Here is a 15,372-nt window from a genome sequence, read left to right on the forward strand (position 1 = left end):
TAGTTGTGGTTTGACTGTCTGCCACAGGTAATTATTGGAAATAACATTTACAAGAGTAAATTTACCAAATGAATGAACAGAAGCTGCAGATGTATGTCCAAAGCTGCGGACACAGCGGGAGGGAGGGTGGCGGGTTCAGATCTGAAGTTGAAGATTCTGAAGGCTCAGCTAAACTTCAGAATGCTATCAGTGTCCCTCAGAGTTTGTTAGCATTTCGCTGTAGCACCGCCGTGTCAGAGTCCAGCTCCGAGCAGATGTTCTGCCTGAGGGAATGCCGAGGAGCTTTCACTGGTGCAACTGGGATCTGTGCTGGGACCACAGACCTTTAGATGGGTACCAGATCGATGTGTCCCCCAATGCTATAGACTAAATACTGACGATGATAACTATACTTTTAAAACAGAGCACCTAGCAACTTTAAAGCCAATGACTGAATTGCGGCATGTCTTTTTGTTGTAACATAATAATAATTTCATGATTGCAGAGACTGAAGAACTGGTTCTAAAGGTGGAGGAAGTAGGAACTCTTCTGCCGTTCTGGTATTCCACACCAGCCTGAGAGATGGGCTTTGTCAAACACACACATAAAGAGTTCCAAACACACGGCGAGGAGGGGACGCGCCTTCCTCCAGACGCCGCTGACAGCATTAACGTAAACGGAAGAGGACCGGTTTGCTCGTTGCTGAGAATCAGGTGTGAGGGCTGGACAGAAGCCGCTGTTCCTCCTCAATCTGAAGCTCCTTCTCAGTGTCTCAGGTGTCCTCTGCAGGATCACCTGAGACACGTTTGCGTTGCTCCATTAGAGGCTCCATCTCCTCTAAACAACTTCTTTTTTTTAACAGTTTCCATGCAGGCTGCTGAAATACACACTGTCCAACCACAGAGCCCCCTCCCAGCCCCCAGCCATGAAAGAGCCCATTTAACATCTCAGAACTGGGTAGGACCCGAGAGTCCACGTATCAGCTGAAGGATTTATTTTAAAAAAAACATTCATATTTATAGTGTAGACTTGTTGAACTTGATAATGTCCCACTGACAGAGTCACAGAAGCCAGTGAGAGCTCTTAGTTTGACTTTTTAACCACTTTAAAATCTAATTTATTGAGAATACTGTGGTGCAGAAGTTTGATCCTGCTTACAGAAGCCAACTTTTTGTTATCTTAATCTAGCGAATCAATCCTCTGCCCCCCCCCCCATCCCCAGTCTTTCCCCAGCCAGCAGCATCTCTCCCTCTTTCAGCATCGAGTGTCTACGGTTACTCCCTTCACCTGTGAAATTTCAGAGCCAGGCCACGGTGAAAGGGGGCATTGTGTCCCCCTGATGAGGAATGTCCTTGCTCTGCTTCTCAAAGACTTCATTTGGCCAGGAATTTGGTGGAATCTCGAGAAGTGAAGGGGAGATTTTTTTTTAGGGGGGTGGGGATGACAAGCTGCAGGCCTTCATAAGTCTGGACAGGAGAGGAGAGACCTGACTAGCCACACACAAAACGGCCAAAGGACCTGCTACTTTATAAAGCCTTCAGTCACAAGCAGCGTAATATGCAAAATTGTTTTAAATATGCTTTGCTCAGATATGATTCAAACGTCGGTAAAAAAGGGAATAAAGTGTTTTTGAGGTGACCTGCAGAAGTTTAAACATCTTGCTGCTGTAGATGCTGTTATTTTATGCGTAAAGACTGACCCCTGTCGGTAGGAAATAATAACTGCACCTTCAATGTGGAAAGCCTTTTTTAGGTTTACAATTTTTTTAAATTTACTTGCATAACAAGAATATATATTTTATACAAAATAGCTCAAACTTGTTTAAAGAGGATGATATATGCATTTAAATATTACTTGTTCACTTTGAGTGTATATTGGTGTTTGGTTGCTGATGCTAGTAACAGTTATTGTTTATTATTTGCTATCATTAAAGCGGGTGAAGCTGAAGTCTAAACTAAAACAAGAAAAATTACAAACAGTTAATGAATTAAATACAATGAAAAATGTATTTTTCTAATACGAAAATGAGTCCTTTGCATTTCACATAAATAAACACTTGATGGCAGTAAGGCACACAGACAGACAGACAGACAGACAGACAGACAGACAGACAGACAGACATACAGACAGACGGAAGAGGTTATATCATAGAACCAGGAAAGTATAGAAGGTGGGGAATGCTTATATCACTTTATGACAGACAGTTTGCTGAAGAATCTTCATTTATCGCTGGATCTTTATTTATAAATAGCTTTTTACCAGGCTAAAATTAAACGTGTTCTCACTCTCCACACCAGTAGAGGGCGCTAATATTCGCCTATGCGCGGCTCCGTTACAGAAGAAGAAATCAGACGGAAGTTGATTTCTCAGTCCAGGGAATGAATATATACCATAATGCGCTTTTAATTAAACTCTATATTTTATAATAAGATGCTCGGGAATATTCTGACAAAATTATGATACAGAGTCCGGTTTCAATATTTTTAAGATTCAAAAAAGCAGAAGACTACAAAAATCTGGTATTTCCAGGTTAGCTTCGACTCGTTAGCGGTTAGCAGCATCTCGAACTTCATGCTGCTGCATGAAAATGGTCTTCAGGAACCTTTAACGCCTTTGCATACGTACTTATGGATTGTGGCATTTCTTTCTCAAATAAAATGGACGAGAATGAAGAGAGCGTTCAATCAAACGGCTCCAAAACGCTGCTCGTCCGCCACCTTCCAGCGGAGCTGGAGCAGGATGAGAAAGTGGAGCTGCTGAAGTATTTTGGAGCCGAATCAGTCAGACTTTTCTCCAACACTGGGCGGATGGTACGTTTAACTCTAGTTAACCTCCTCTCTGCTATTCTTCCATTCCAACCACCTTTTCTCTCACCGCAGAAACATACAGCCTTTGCACAATTCAGAAGTGAGAAGGCGGCAGCAAGTGTGAGTTCTTACGTTAATTCCCCTGTTTACTGTTAATAAAGTTCAAACTTGGATCGTTTTGGAGCTCCTCATCTGTGGTTGTGTGTTTTAGGCTCTGAACAGACTCCATCAGTTAGAAATACTTGGTCATACACTTGTTGTGGAGTTTGCAAAAGGCCAGGATCATATAATAGTATTAAAAGACCCACCTGTTTCAGACAGGTACGTGTTTATCAGCACACACACACACACACACACACACACACGTGTCACTAACTTATTTTGTTGCCAGTGGTAAAAAGGTGCCTGGAGAGCAGAAGAAGCAGGATCACAAGCAGCTGAATGTGCCCCTGATTGAGACGGGGGTTGCACCAAGTCTGGGGTGAGTTCCTCTTTTTTGAACGCTTTTCCTGCGCAAACGTGAAGAAATGCTTTTAATCTTAACAGCTGTAGGACCGAAGAGGGGACAGAAGCTGCTGCGACTCTTGCTTGGACTCTATCAGTCCTCATGTGGACGTGAACCCTTCCTGGCACTTTGAAGACTTTCAGAATTATCTGTTTTAAAACTCTCTGTGCCTTTGATGTTTAGATGGAACTGTTCTAACGTACAAGATTCACGTCTTCCTGAAGGTTTTGTGCTGTCTTTGTCCTTTAAATGCCAGCTACATCTTCTATTGGGAGCTACAACTTGATTAAGGAACATTCCTGCCTTTTAATGGAGTCGGGACCAAATATTTGGCCAAAAACGGATTTTCTTTTAACAGCCCACTATTGTTTTTAAGGTGAGGGTTGACTTTAACGCTCGCTCTCTCTTCCTCTGCCTACAGGTTGAGGTTTCAAAGCAATCCCACTCTGAAATATTTATACCCGCCACCCTCCACGGCATCCTGACAAACATAACGCACGCCCTCATTAGTGTGCCAAAGTTCTACGTTCAAGTGAGTTAAAACGGCTTTTAAACGATTATTTCTTGGATATGCAGAAACCTTTAAAACATTTTAAAAAATATCTTTACCCTTTTTGGAATGGGTAGAGTGCAATAAAAAGCAAATTTCAACAGCTTCTCAAGGTTTTTTATTTTTGATTTAAGTATGATTCTATCCCAAAGGTTTTTAAACTGCATCCAAGCCCTTGAAGATCAAACGGCAAACATTTGCTTTTTACATTTAAATTTTTGCAGCAGTATTAATAATAAACCATAAGTGGGAGGCATGGTTTATGGGTTTAAGCGTTCCAGGAGAGCCAGGCTTCCTGTTGCTTCCAGCACTGGCACCTTGGTGGTGCTGATGTGCTGCGGAGGAGAAAAGGCTGCTTTCACGCTTCACTTGACTGGCTCCTCACATCAGCCTCCAATCTAATTTTAATCCCTGGTTTTTATTTCAAATTTTGAAATGAAAGCATCGAAGCTGTGCATCTGTTTTAGGCTGTAGATTTCCCTTCATGCCCCCAGCTTGGTCTTGGTTCAGGTCTCCACACACAGGAAATCCATGTCATTCTGTAATTATCTCCATTTAAACAGGTGCTCCATCTGATGAACAAGATGAATTTGCCCTGTCCCTTTGGGCCGGTCACTGCCAGACCCCCCCTGGTGAGCCTGTCTCCACAAATACACTTTTGCTCAGCTGCATTTTCAGCAGCCTATTGATGAATAAACATGAAGATCTGGATGTTTCACTCCAGTTTAAACGTCATTTCTCACCATCTCTCACCAAATTGCCAGTGATGCAGCTTCTCTGCTGATTCCAGAGACATTTGTAAAGCTGAACCAGCTTGTTTGGGTTCTCCAGTTTGACTCTAGACCCCCCGTCCCTCCCATGCCCATGCCTCCTCCGTTTCCTCCGGATTACCCACCTTTACCAGAGGAGGAGATGGAACTGTCCAGTGGAGAAGAGTCGGAGTACGAGAGCGGCGATGACGAGGACAAGGAGAGGTGCAGAGCCGCCTTATTTAAGAGAACGTGCTTTCATTCTACATGATCTGCTGTCGCCCTTTTAGCTTAATCTTGTCAGTCTGATGTGATACAATTTCCAGAATCCTGCATGACTGGAAGGGAACTGTCTTTAAATTTCAGAGTGTCACCGTCCCCCCCCTCCCGATTCCCTCTGCTTGCTTTATTTCAGGATTGCTCGGCTGATGGGCCTGGTCAACCAAGCATGCAAGAGACCCCTGAGACCAAAAAGGGCTTCAAAAAGAAAGAAGCCCAAGATCAAGGATCTACTCTATGCTCCTAAAGCAGACTCTCAGAGGTAGACCAAAGGCACTCATGCATGTCCGCCTGGAGGCACAGCTCGTCTCCTGACACTGTTCGTATAAAGCTAAAATGAAATAGAACCCCTCCAAGACATTAGTCTTCCTTGTAAATCAGGCCCGTGCGTCTTTTTGTCTGAGCGCCCCCCTTGAAAAGCCCCTAAAGACGCACAAATGTCAGCGTCTACGTGCTAGGAAACGGTCTGACCAAAGATCCCGACGCTTCCTGGCGGCAATAGAATGTTTAGAATAATTGAGAAATTAGCAGAGAAGAGCAGGAAAAGGCTGCTCGGGTCCAAAACGGTACATTTCTCTGTGGTCTTGGATCGACCGCAGCTGCAGGGCAGCAAACTGCAGTAAGACGACCACGATCGTGGGAAAACCAAGTAGATCTTTCTGTCCTCCAGTAAATGTAAAAGCCGCTGTGAGAGATCGCGTCCCTTTACAACAGACCGACTCGCGGTAGGTGCTGAGACGCCATCGCCCGTGGCCCCGTCTACCCTCCGTACACCCCAGGAGGATCCCTGTCAGATCCCTCACTGACGTGGCAGCCACAGCCACGTTCGCGCGCGCTAGGATTAGCGGTTAGCGACTGTGGCTCGTTCAGGGGAATGATTATATCTCACCTGGCGTGGGCTCACCCAGACCACCAGGATCTAATAAAACCAACTCCTCCTGCACCAGCTGCACACGTTTCTGAATGAAAACAAACTCCATTTCCTAAGAGAAAACGTGCGGCTGCAGAAGCAAAATGTCTTCATCGTCGCGCTTCCCTTTAAGCAGTCGAGAAACAGGTTTATTGTGGACGCTTGTTAAAAGCTGCTGTTGCTGCCGAGGGCGCCGCCGACTGTCTCCTCCGTCCACAGTGGTCCGGCGCTGCAGCCGTCCGACGTGTTTGAGCAGCCGCTCCCCGCCGGACAGAAGAAAATTGAATTCCACATTTCTGCTCCTGAGGTAGCGGCCGTAGCTGAACCAAGTGGGTCGGAGCAGCAGGATGACGAAGGCAGAGGTTAGTGAAGGGCACAATGCAGATTTCCCCACCGGGGGACAGATTAAAACGTTCCTTTTTCTTCCTGCAGTCCAGATTTTTGCGTTTTACCATCTGATATTTACTGTTGTTAACAGCATATCGCTTATTTTTGGTTTCAGCAGTATCAGACATGTAAATGAAAGGCACTGTAATAATCCATGAATTCATTACTGTGTCCTTTCATTCATACGTCGCTCCTCGTTATTTCTTCGTGGTCACCGTATGGCAGTATTTTATTAATACACTGATGCTTTAGGATTGATGTTAGAGTCGGGCCTCTGTTATGAGAGCGAAACAGGAAGCAGTTTGATGTTCTGTTAGCACAGATTAAAGCATCTGCCGCATCTGAAGTCGGAACGTTGCACAGCTGCACATCACAGCAGCCGCTTCCACCAGAGGTTTCACCATTATCGGGACGAGAGAATCATCGGGGGCACAGTCTGTGTTGCTTGTCATCCCTGTATTTCCCTGTTTGCCTTATCTCCCCTCTCTCTGACTGCAACTTCGCTCTCTGGCAAAACCCTGAGAAGTAAAATAGATCTCAAAGACGACACAAAAGATTTGCTCGAGGCGACGGGGGGATAAACTCCGACAGGTGGCTTTTCGGATTAGTCTAGTTTTGGGGAACAGGGTGGGATCTGATAAACACGCTATTTAAATGAAAAGGCAGGTGGAGTGGCGATAAGGTGGATCATTTTAAAAGTGGTGATCGAGTTTTCTCCCCGGAGTGTATCGGAAAACGCTCCCAGCACTCCTCGCTCCGGTGCACAGGTTCTTTGTGGATGACAAGCTTTATTTCTTTCTTTCTTTCTCCCATTTTTGGATTTGAACAGCCTCACTGCTCTTGGTCTTTCCATCCATAGTGTCCCACCCATCAAACTCTTGTTTGGGTATTAATTTAATTCTAGTTATTTATTTAGCAACCAGGAAATGTTTAATTTGCTTTAAACTCCTCTATGTGCCGATAACGGCGGGGCGGGGGGTTTGTGTCTCCTCAGGTGTGGGTGCGTCCAGCCCAAATCAGGAGTCGGCACAGGCGGAAGGTTTTGGGAAGCTGTATCCCAGCGCTCGGCCGTCCCAGCAGGAGGACGAGCGCCGCGACGAGTACGAACTCCCCTCAGACGTCATCTCCAGGAAGGAGCTGGAGAAAGGGAGACTGTCGAGAGACGGTAAAGACGGCTTTTATACTCCGCCTTTAATGAGGCCGCAGAGCTCCGGAGCGGCACGCTCCCCTCGCTCCCGATCGCTCGGCTCTCATTTCCTCCTGCCTAAACGTCCTCACCAGTAAAGTGACGCATAATAGCTGCACATTTAAGTAAAGTGGCTTCTGATTGGTCACTTTTAGATATTTTCCGCCATCACAAATGCTTCTGCGTTCGAGCGAGCGAGGAGTGTGGCCGTACGGAATCAAACTTTGCACTTCAGAGTGAAGCTGGTAGACGTGTGAAAGGTCAGCGGGGGTCAGAAGAGCTGTAGGAGAGTTGGTTTATGGGCTGGTATCGGCGTGGAGGTGCTGTCTGTCTGGATGTTAAAGCTTCCTCCATCATCAGATCACATGATCAGGTCCATTTCCTGTGTTTCATGATGCAAAAAAAATGGTTTTGGTCCAGTTTGAATGAACCGAGATCGTCGATTTATGTAAAATTACAAATAAAAGAGGGAAGAGATGTTTCATCGAGCAGCAGAACAAATAAATGCAGGCGAGTTTCTTGAGAACTTCTGATTATTTCTGCTGAGGCAACACTTTTTTTTATGTTAAAATGCTTGATTCCATCAGGCAGGAACGACTCTGGACCAGGTTTCACAGCAGAATCCTTCCGGAATCATGTCCTGATCGTACCATCGTCCCCATTTTTTTACACCCTGAACATTACTGCCTTTTTTTCTTTCTTTTCAGAGATGAAAAAAATTTCCGTCTTTAAGAATTACGAGGCCGGCGAGCCGACCTGCAGGCTGTACGTGAAGAATATTGCGAAGCAAGTGGAAGAAAAGGTAGGTGCATTTGTGGCATGAAACGCTCCTTTATTCCATGATATCAACTTGTCCTGACTCATTATCAGAATACCCGACTCTTATTTTCCGTTTCTCTGTGCCGAAGGACCTGAAGTACATCTACGGACGCTACATCAACCCTTCATCAGAGGAAGAGAGGAACATGTATGTAAACCCTTCCTCCCCTCCCCCGCGTTTCCGTCCCGTCTCCACGCGCTATTTTTGACTCTGCCGATTTGTCCCTTTCCCCCAGAGAGGTTTTAGGAATTCGTGCTGACCGTGTGCAGCCGTGTTATTAATAAGTATCGAGCCTGACGCCGACTTCACCGGGGAGCTGTTGGGTTCTGCCTCAGCAGCTCCTCCACCTGAGTCATCAAACAGAACTTATGTTCAGGAGCCCGCTCTAACTACACGTGGCTCTGGGAGCGTGTTTAAAAACGGTATCCGGTGTAAAGGACCACGTTATTTATTAACCGCCAGCAATAATAATTTAAATAATAAAGCTGCGGCAGGAACCAGAGTTAAATAACTTGTTTTTCTGTCGGCAGAGGCTGAAAATAACTGGGTGGTGGATGTTTTTGTGACTGCAGACAAACGGAGCTGATCAGAGTGCAGCTGCTTTAATTAACCTTGATTTGTTCTGATTTGTTGGCCAACATTAAACGGCGCCCGGTTCTCTCCAGCCGGCCTTCGGCAACGTTTGGTTTGAAATACAAATGAAGGGGAGGATGAAGAGCTGTTGTTTTCTGTTCCGTCGACTGTCAAAACAGCTTCGACCCAAAAAGCGTCGAATTTAGAAGCTGCTGCTTTTGTGCGGGGATTGTGAACGTAGCCTGTTTCCCACAAACGGCGGACGTAACGGTGAGACCACTCCTGCGGCGTTTCCTCGCGGTTCTGGGGGGGGAATCGGGGAAACGGAAAGGGTTCGGAGGCCGATCACGCTTCCAGACTCTGGTGTCTGAGTGAGTGACACGCGATTAACTGTTTTATGTTGGGACAGAAGCAGATAGCATCGCTCCTGTCTGGCTGGGGTTGATTTAGCTCAGCCACACAGCTCAGGTGTTAACAATGTGTCACCCTGCGGACGCTCTCCCCCCCCCAGGTTTGACATCATGCTAATGAAGGAGGGGCGCATGAAAGGGCAGGCCTTCGTGGGACTCCCCAGTGAGCAGAGCGCGGAGAAAGCTCTGCGTGAGACCAACGGCTACGTTCTCTACGACAAACCGCTGATTGTTGTATCCTTTTATAGCTCACGGCGCGAGCTGGCGCCCTCTGGTGGTTGAGTCGGGTAAGCTGGTCCGAGAGATTCCAGTTGTGCTTATTGGGGTAACGTTTAATGACGAGTGTTTGGGACGTCCAGGTAAGTACCAGGGCCAGTGACACGGTTAGGTCTATTCAGCGGCCACCTCCAGGCGTGGCTGGCGTGGCTCATGGTCGGCCGCAGGGAGATGAAAATGGTCTCCCGGCAACCTCGGGGTCATTGGTTCATCTTCTAAGCTCGTCTGAGGCAGAGGTTCATTTATGGATCCCAGAACGGAGCAGTGAAATGAGAGAGACTGACAGCAGCTGCTGCCGTGGTCAGGACGCCGCCGCCCTCAGCAGGTCCGTTTCTGGGCTTTATGATGATGCCTCAGGAACCCTGATCAGCGAGAACCTCCTCCGGAACATCTGGAGTGATGAGAAAGTGGCTCTGAGCCGTTTGCTGCCTTAACTTGAGCTCCGCAGCAATTTGCCAGATCTGCAAGACCAAAACAGGATGGGACGGAGACAAAGAGGGGACCCAAGCACTGACCAGGACAACAGGTGAGCATTTACTCTGCAGACGTCCTCAGATTCCTCTCATAGCTCATCTCTGCTCACAGAAGCTCTGTCACCCTTGTAATTTATTTTCCTTTGCATTTGTGTTGAAACGGTTCACTCAAGATGCCGAGGCTTGATTTTCTGGCCCCGCTGAACCATTTGTATCCTTATTCTGGAATATCCTTTGAATAATGTAAATAAAATGGGAGCCACTGGCAACTTTAATTTGATTTTTTTTTTTTTACGTTTAGCCTCGTTATTCCGTCACTTTATAAGCGTGTGCTCTTTTTTTACGTTTCTAAATCATTTTCTTCCTTTTTTATTGAATTTCAGGTTGTGGTCACCTGGTGAAATCTTCCTTAAACCCAATAAATTTAGTTTTAATGAAATGATTTCCGTGTTTGGGGCTTTTTATTTACTCCTCATAGTTTCCTGACGGCTTTTCTCTCCCTGCTGTCAGTCGAGTCAACACAAACCGGTGGAGGTGTGTGTGAGCTCTGGATGGGTTGCGCAGCAGATGGCGTCCTGTCAACACGCCACTAAAAAAACCCTCCAGTCCTGAAGAGACGGCAAACAAACAGACCGAAGTCTGCGCAAGAGTGCGCGAGCTCACCTACGCCAGCCCTGACTGGCCTCAGCCATGGGATTACAGCCAATAATCCAAGAGGGATGAGCAGCACTCTTTGGAAATCAGACTGGACCTGTCGTCTGCTGAGTGGGTTGTAACGAGAGGGCGGAGCCAGCGTGCTCTGACGCGTTTGGGCGTCCAACATTTCATTTATCGGCGCTAATAAAGAGCGTTGGGGTGACGTCTGGGACGCAGCTACACCCCGACGATGTGGACGTTTGACTCTTAGAAAGAGAAATCTCAAAAAACTCAGCTTCCCACCCGGATCTAATTACACTTTCCAGCTGCTTTCATATATAAGATGTACAAATGAAGGCAGGAGGAGTGTGTTTGGTTTCCAGAAACTCAGGTGGGGGGGCTCCTGTCTGCTTCCCGGTTTTACTTTTCTGTCCAAACCCCCATTAATTCCCGGAGCAGCTCATGACTTCCGGCTCCCTCTGCTGAACATCCAGCAGATTATCAATCACGTGCGCTCATCTGGTTCAGCCTGCAGCTCGTACGTCAACGCCAACATGAGGGAGGAGGTCCCATCTGTGCCCCGCTCTGCCCGCCATCTCAACGATGACAAATGCGCCGCCCATAGTGGAAATATTGAGAGTTACCGGGACATTTATCAGGTAACATTTGAGCAGCACCACGGAGAACCTTTTGTAAGTGGACGCAGATAAAGATGTATGTTCTGCCTCTGCCCCGGTCCTTTAACGGCAGCGACCCACCAGAGTGATCAGGATATTGGGTTCAGGTTCAGTCCTCGCACCTCCACTTCATTTTTACCTCTAAGTTCTACTCCCAAACCTCATCCCGACCAAGTGAGAAGCAGCAAATGTATTGAAAATAATGTAAGATTGAGCTCGGACGCATCACGATTCCCCTCATGGTCGAGATGTTTCCACAACGTGGTGCATTCAAGGAACCGTCCCCGGAACCGTCTGTAGCCGTCTGTATAACTGCATCACTGAGGCTCCTGACAGGTGGCACAGGGGCCACCATCCTGGAGCCGCCCCCCCCCGGCCGGTCTGTGCAGATGAGGACTTTAACAGACCTTCCAGGTCTGAAGAAGCCAAGCCTGAACTCTTTGGCCCGACAGAAGTGAAATAACGTAATATTGTGTACTGTGTTGTGTCAGAACAATAATAATCCCTGACAGAACCAACCGCTGGGTTCCCTAATGTGTGCTGACACTTTAATGGAAGCGTCTTAGAGCCCCTTTGTACCAAAGAGAAGACACTGGAAAATGTCAGCATATTGTGTGTTGGCAGTGCGGCGGTTGGATGAAGACGGGCGATGTTGCGGCTCACGTGGAGAAGACGGCTCCCCGTCACAGGCGCGAGCTTTAATTATCAGAGCTCAACGCGCTGGTGCAACATTTACAGCTTTTCTCTGCAGCTTTATTTATTTATTTTACAGTGCAGGATGGAAAAGCTCTCCTCTTTCCACCTGTCCCCCCCCCCCACAAACGGTTGTGAATAAATAAATCCAGCCGACCTGCAGCAGCTCCTCAAGGAAGCATCAAACACGTCCTCTTCGGTTGCAACTGTTGAACTAGGGACACTGGACCTTTGACCTCTAGACTCCCTCATAACTGGGCCCATCCCCCGACTCTGGAGGTTGACCTGAAACCTCCTGAGGCGTTTCTGGACCTGTCCTCTTGTCTCCTGATCTGATCTCAGAAGAAAATGTCCCTCTGGTATGTGAGAAGTCCTCTTTTGTCCCACGGCAACATGGGACAGAGCGTCGTCCTTTAGCGACCCGCGTCAGCTCGGCCGTCGGATGGCGAAGGAGCGCGGGGAGGACGTGTGCGCCTCATCAGCTCCCGGGTATCCGTGCGCCTGTCAGTCCCACACGTCCTTCCGAGTGCAAATGTGTCAATTCCAAGGTACGCTTATTCATTATGAAGAGAGTGATGGCTTGTTCATGCATATTTTACACTTTCAAACCCTGCAACTTTCATGAAAATGTCCGAATGAGACGCGTTTAAAAAATGAAGCCAAGTAATGTGCCTGAATAATTCATCCGCAAATGTCTTTGATGAGAATCAGCAGCAAGGTCATCAGTCTGATTTGGGCAGGGAGGTTTATTTATTAATCCTAATTGCACACGGGCCTTGTTTATGTGAAGGCCCTTATGGATGGGGTATATAGGGTAACAAATAAAATAATCCGGGCGTCCCTCTTGAGTTCTGAATATTTTATCGTATGCAGAGGACGGAGCAGCTTCTCTTCTTCCCTTGTCACGTATCGGAAATAGCTTCAGCTAAAACCTGTATGAACAGGCCAGGATGGATCTTTCTGGAGCCGTGTCTCCCTGTTCCACCCTGTCCTGCCTGCTTTTTAGCCATATCTTGTCTAACCTTGTTTATTCCCAGCAGTGGCATTAGCAGCGCCGTAAATGTATTTATGGGGGTACAAATGTGGGGCAGCCAATCTGAGGTGGATCTATAAATCTGGACTGTTGATTTCTCAGGGCCAGGAGGTGCAGGCCAGCGATCAGAGTAGCGGGAACGTATTCCCCGAGTGGCTCTGTTGACTAACGCGCAGAAGCTGAGCAGCATGGCAAACAGCACCGCGACCAAACCTTCCGCCTCTATTAGCGAGCTGGCCTTCGCCGCTGAGGTGAGCAACGGTCCGCACATCCGTCCTCCATGAGCTGGTGCCATTAGCTAACATCCAACTGGGATCTGACTCAGCAAATAATGCCGAGCTGTGTGTGTGTGTGTGTGAGGAAAAACTCCAGTGAGAAAGAGCGGCACCATGTTATAAAAGCTGTGGGAATTCAAACAATTATCTGTTTACTGAACAAGTTTAACGGGGGCTGAAATATGGCAGATTACCTCCAATATAGTTATTTTCTTTACCCTAAATCACGTGCAGAAGTGCTATTTGATGGCTGAACTAGGGTGTTCAGATGATTATATTCAGTGATTTATCTCTAATCTCTTTTATTGCTCTCCTTAATGCTGTATTTTCTTTGAAATCACATTAAACTCACTGTTGTGTTTATTACAGATCTTAATTAGCATCAGCATCATCCTGGATGTTCTGATTTAAGGATGTGTTCATGAAAATGGATTATAGATAAATATTTTTTTACATTTAGCTCTTGTTTGACACCTGGATTTATTGATCACTGAAGGTGAGGGGCTCCGCTGTTGCTAACATGGTCTATATGAGCGTTTCCTCACTTTCCGCCATTATTGGAGCTCAGCTAACAGCTCAGCTAGCAGCTCAGCTAGCAGCTCAGCTAACAGCTCGGCTGTCTTTGATGAGTCCGCTGACAACTCTGCCTCAAATTCAGTGAAACTTCCCCACTTTAACCAGCTACTCTTCTCTGTACCGTGCTGGGATGGCAGTCCATCAGCATCCATCTCACGGGGTTTACAGGGAGAGTAGGAGAGCAGGCTCGTGCCTCTTTGGCGTTCTTCTGCCCACAAGATCGGCAGGGAAATCAATGTGCTGAGTAAACTGATGGGCGCAGTTTGCAATCAGCCGCTAGGCCAAAAGTAATCATGGCACTGAAATAATCCAGGAAGGTTCCGTCTCTGTAACAAAGTTAATAACAAAGGAGTCACCCAGACGCCCACCTTGAATTAGATATTAATCCTTGTATCGCGAAGAATTACGTGAACGGCTCTGAAACATCGACCCCGCAGAGGGAGACGTCTTCACGGGACAGTGTCTCTCTGCTCTGAGCCCCTAAAGGACTTTTGGGTGTTTTATCGCCGACACATTTTCAAGATTCCCAAAGATTCCCCGTGTTTATTGTCACAACCGAGAGAAAACTTCAATGTCCTCTTTTTCGCCTCATTCCTCGTTAAAAACCAAGTAATTACCCTCCTCCGACGAGCATATAGTGTGGATTTCAACGTCCCAGTGCCTCAACGGTCATTTCTTTTCCACTGGGACGGTGTGACCAGGACAACCATGGAGGCGGGAGCGAGTGGCCCCCTTCAGGAGAGCCTGAATTGAAATATGCATTCATGCTAACGGGCAGCACAGAAGAATCCCACACATGTACCCGTCCGTTTCAGCCGTATTCTCTTTCGGTGCGCCTCTTTTTAGTCCTTGTCAGGTTTGATAAGAGGCCTGTGGAATAGAGGACGCTGCTCGGGGTCTCCGGGGTCCTGCTTTGACTCCTGTTAGGCTTCATTTAGTCAGATAACCTCTGTGGATTATGCTCGTTTTCAGAGGCCGTCATTCCTGACAGCTCGTTATTGGACCCCACACAGGGAGCGCCGCACGTGCACACACATGCAAATGCACGTGCACCCAGGAACAGGGCCTGGAAGCACGCAATGCATGATAAGGTTTCCTGTTTGGCTGATGTGATAACTGGTGATTATTACTGGCACTGGGATGAGGAGGGGGAGACGGGGTCATGTGACCTGGGTAGAAAGGAAAATGTTTATTTCATTTGCTCCAAAAAGAGGAGTCGGTGACTCTGAACCCACACGCAGGTTCTGCTCCTTTCTGATGGATTCTCCTCCCTGTAATGTTTCAATCTGCCGTCCACAAATAACTTGAACTTGTCAGAATTCAATTAGACAAAGTTTTGGGATCCGTCCTCAGCGCCGCCTGTCAGGCTGAATAATGGCGCCATCAGCCCCGGTGGCGCGGGCTCTCTGGTGTGGATGGAGACCTGTAGTCTGAAGGATGGACCAGGGAAGATGCAACAGGCTTAAGTGCATCAAGGCATGCACACACACGGGCACGCACAGGCGGAGCGCCGTCCCGGGGCCGGTCCTCTCTTCATCCCTAGGGAAGCTATTTTTCACGCTTTCCATCCAGCCTGCA

General features: G+C 47.3%; 1 protein-coding gene across 1 annotated transcript; it reads left to right on the forward strand.

Moving 5' to 3' along the window:
* The first annotated feature begins 2,298 nt into the window (after positions 1–2,298).
* rnpc3 (RNA-binding region (RNP1, RRM) containing 3) lies at positions 2,299–10,346 on the forward strand. Its single transcript, XM_057012213.1, is given in 15 exon segments — positions 2,299–2,789; positions 2,859–2,906; positions 2,998–3,107; positions 3,178–3,267; positions 3,713–3,762; positions 3,765–3,823; positions 4,405–4,473; positions 4,673–4,815; positions 5,006–5,131; positions 5,999–6,141; positions 7,161–7,331; positions 8,060–8,154; positions 8,261–8,319; positions 9,257–9,389; positions 9,880–10,346. Coding segments are annotated over 15 exon segments (1,545 nt in total). The 5' UTR covers positions 2,299–2,606; the 3' UTR covers positions 9,946–10,346.
* Positions 10,347–15,372: the final 5,026 nt, after the last annotated feature.

This window comes from Takifugu flavidus, chromosome 17 (genome assembly GCF_003711565.1).
Source record: "Takifugu flavidus isolate HTHZ2018 chromosome 17, ASM371156v2, whole genome shotgun sequence".
Classification (NCBI taxonomy): domain Eukaryota; kingdom Metazoa; phylum Chordata; class Actinopteri; order Tetraodontiformes; family Tetraodontidae; genus Takifugu; species Takifugu flavidus.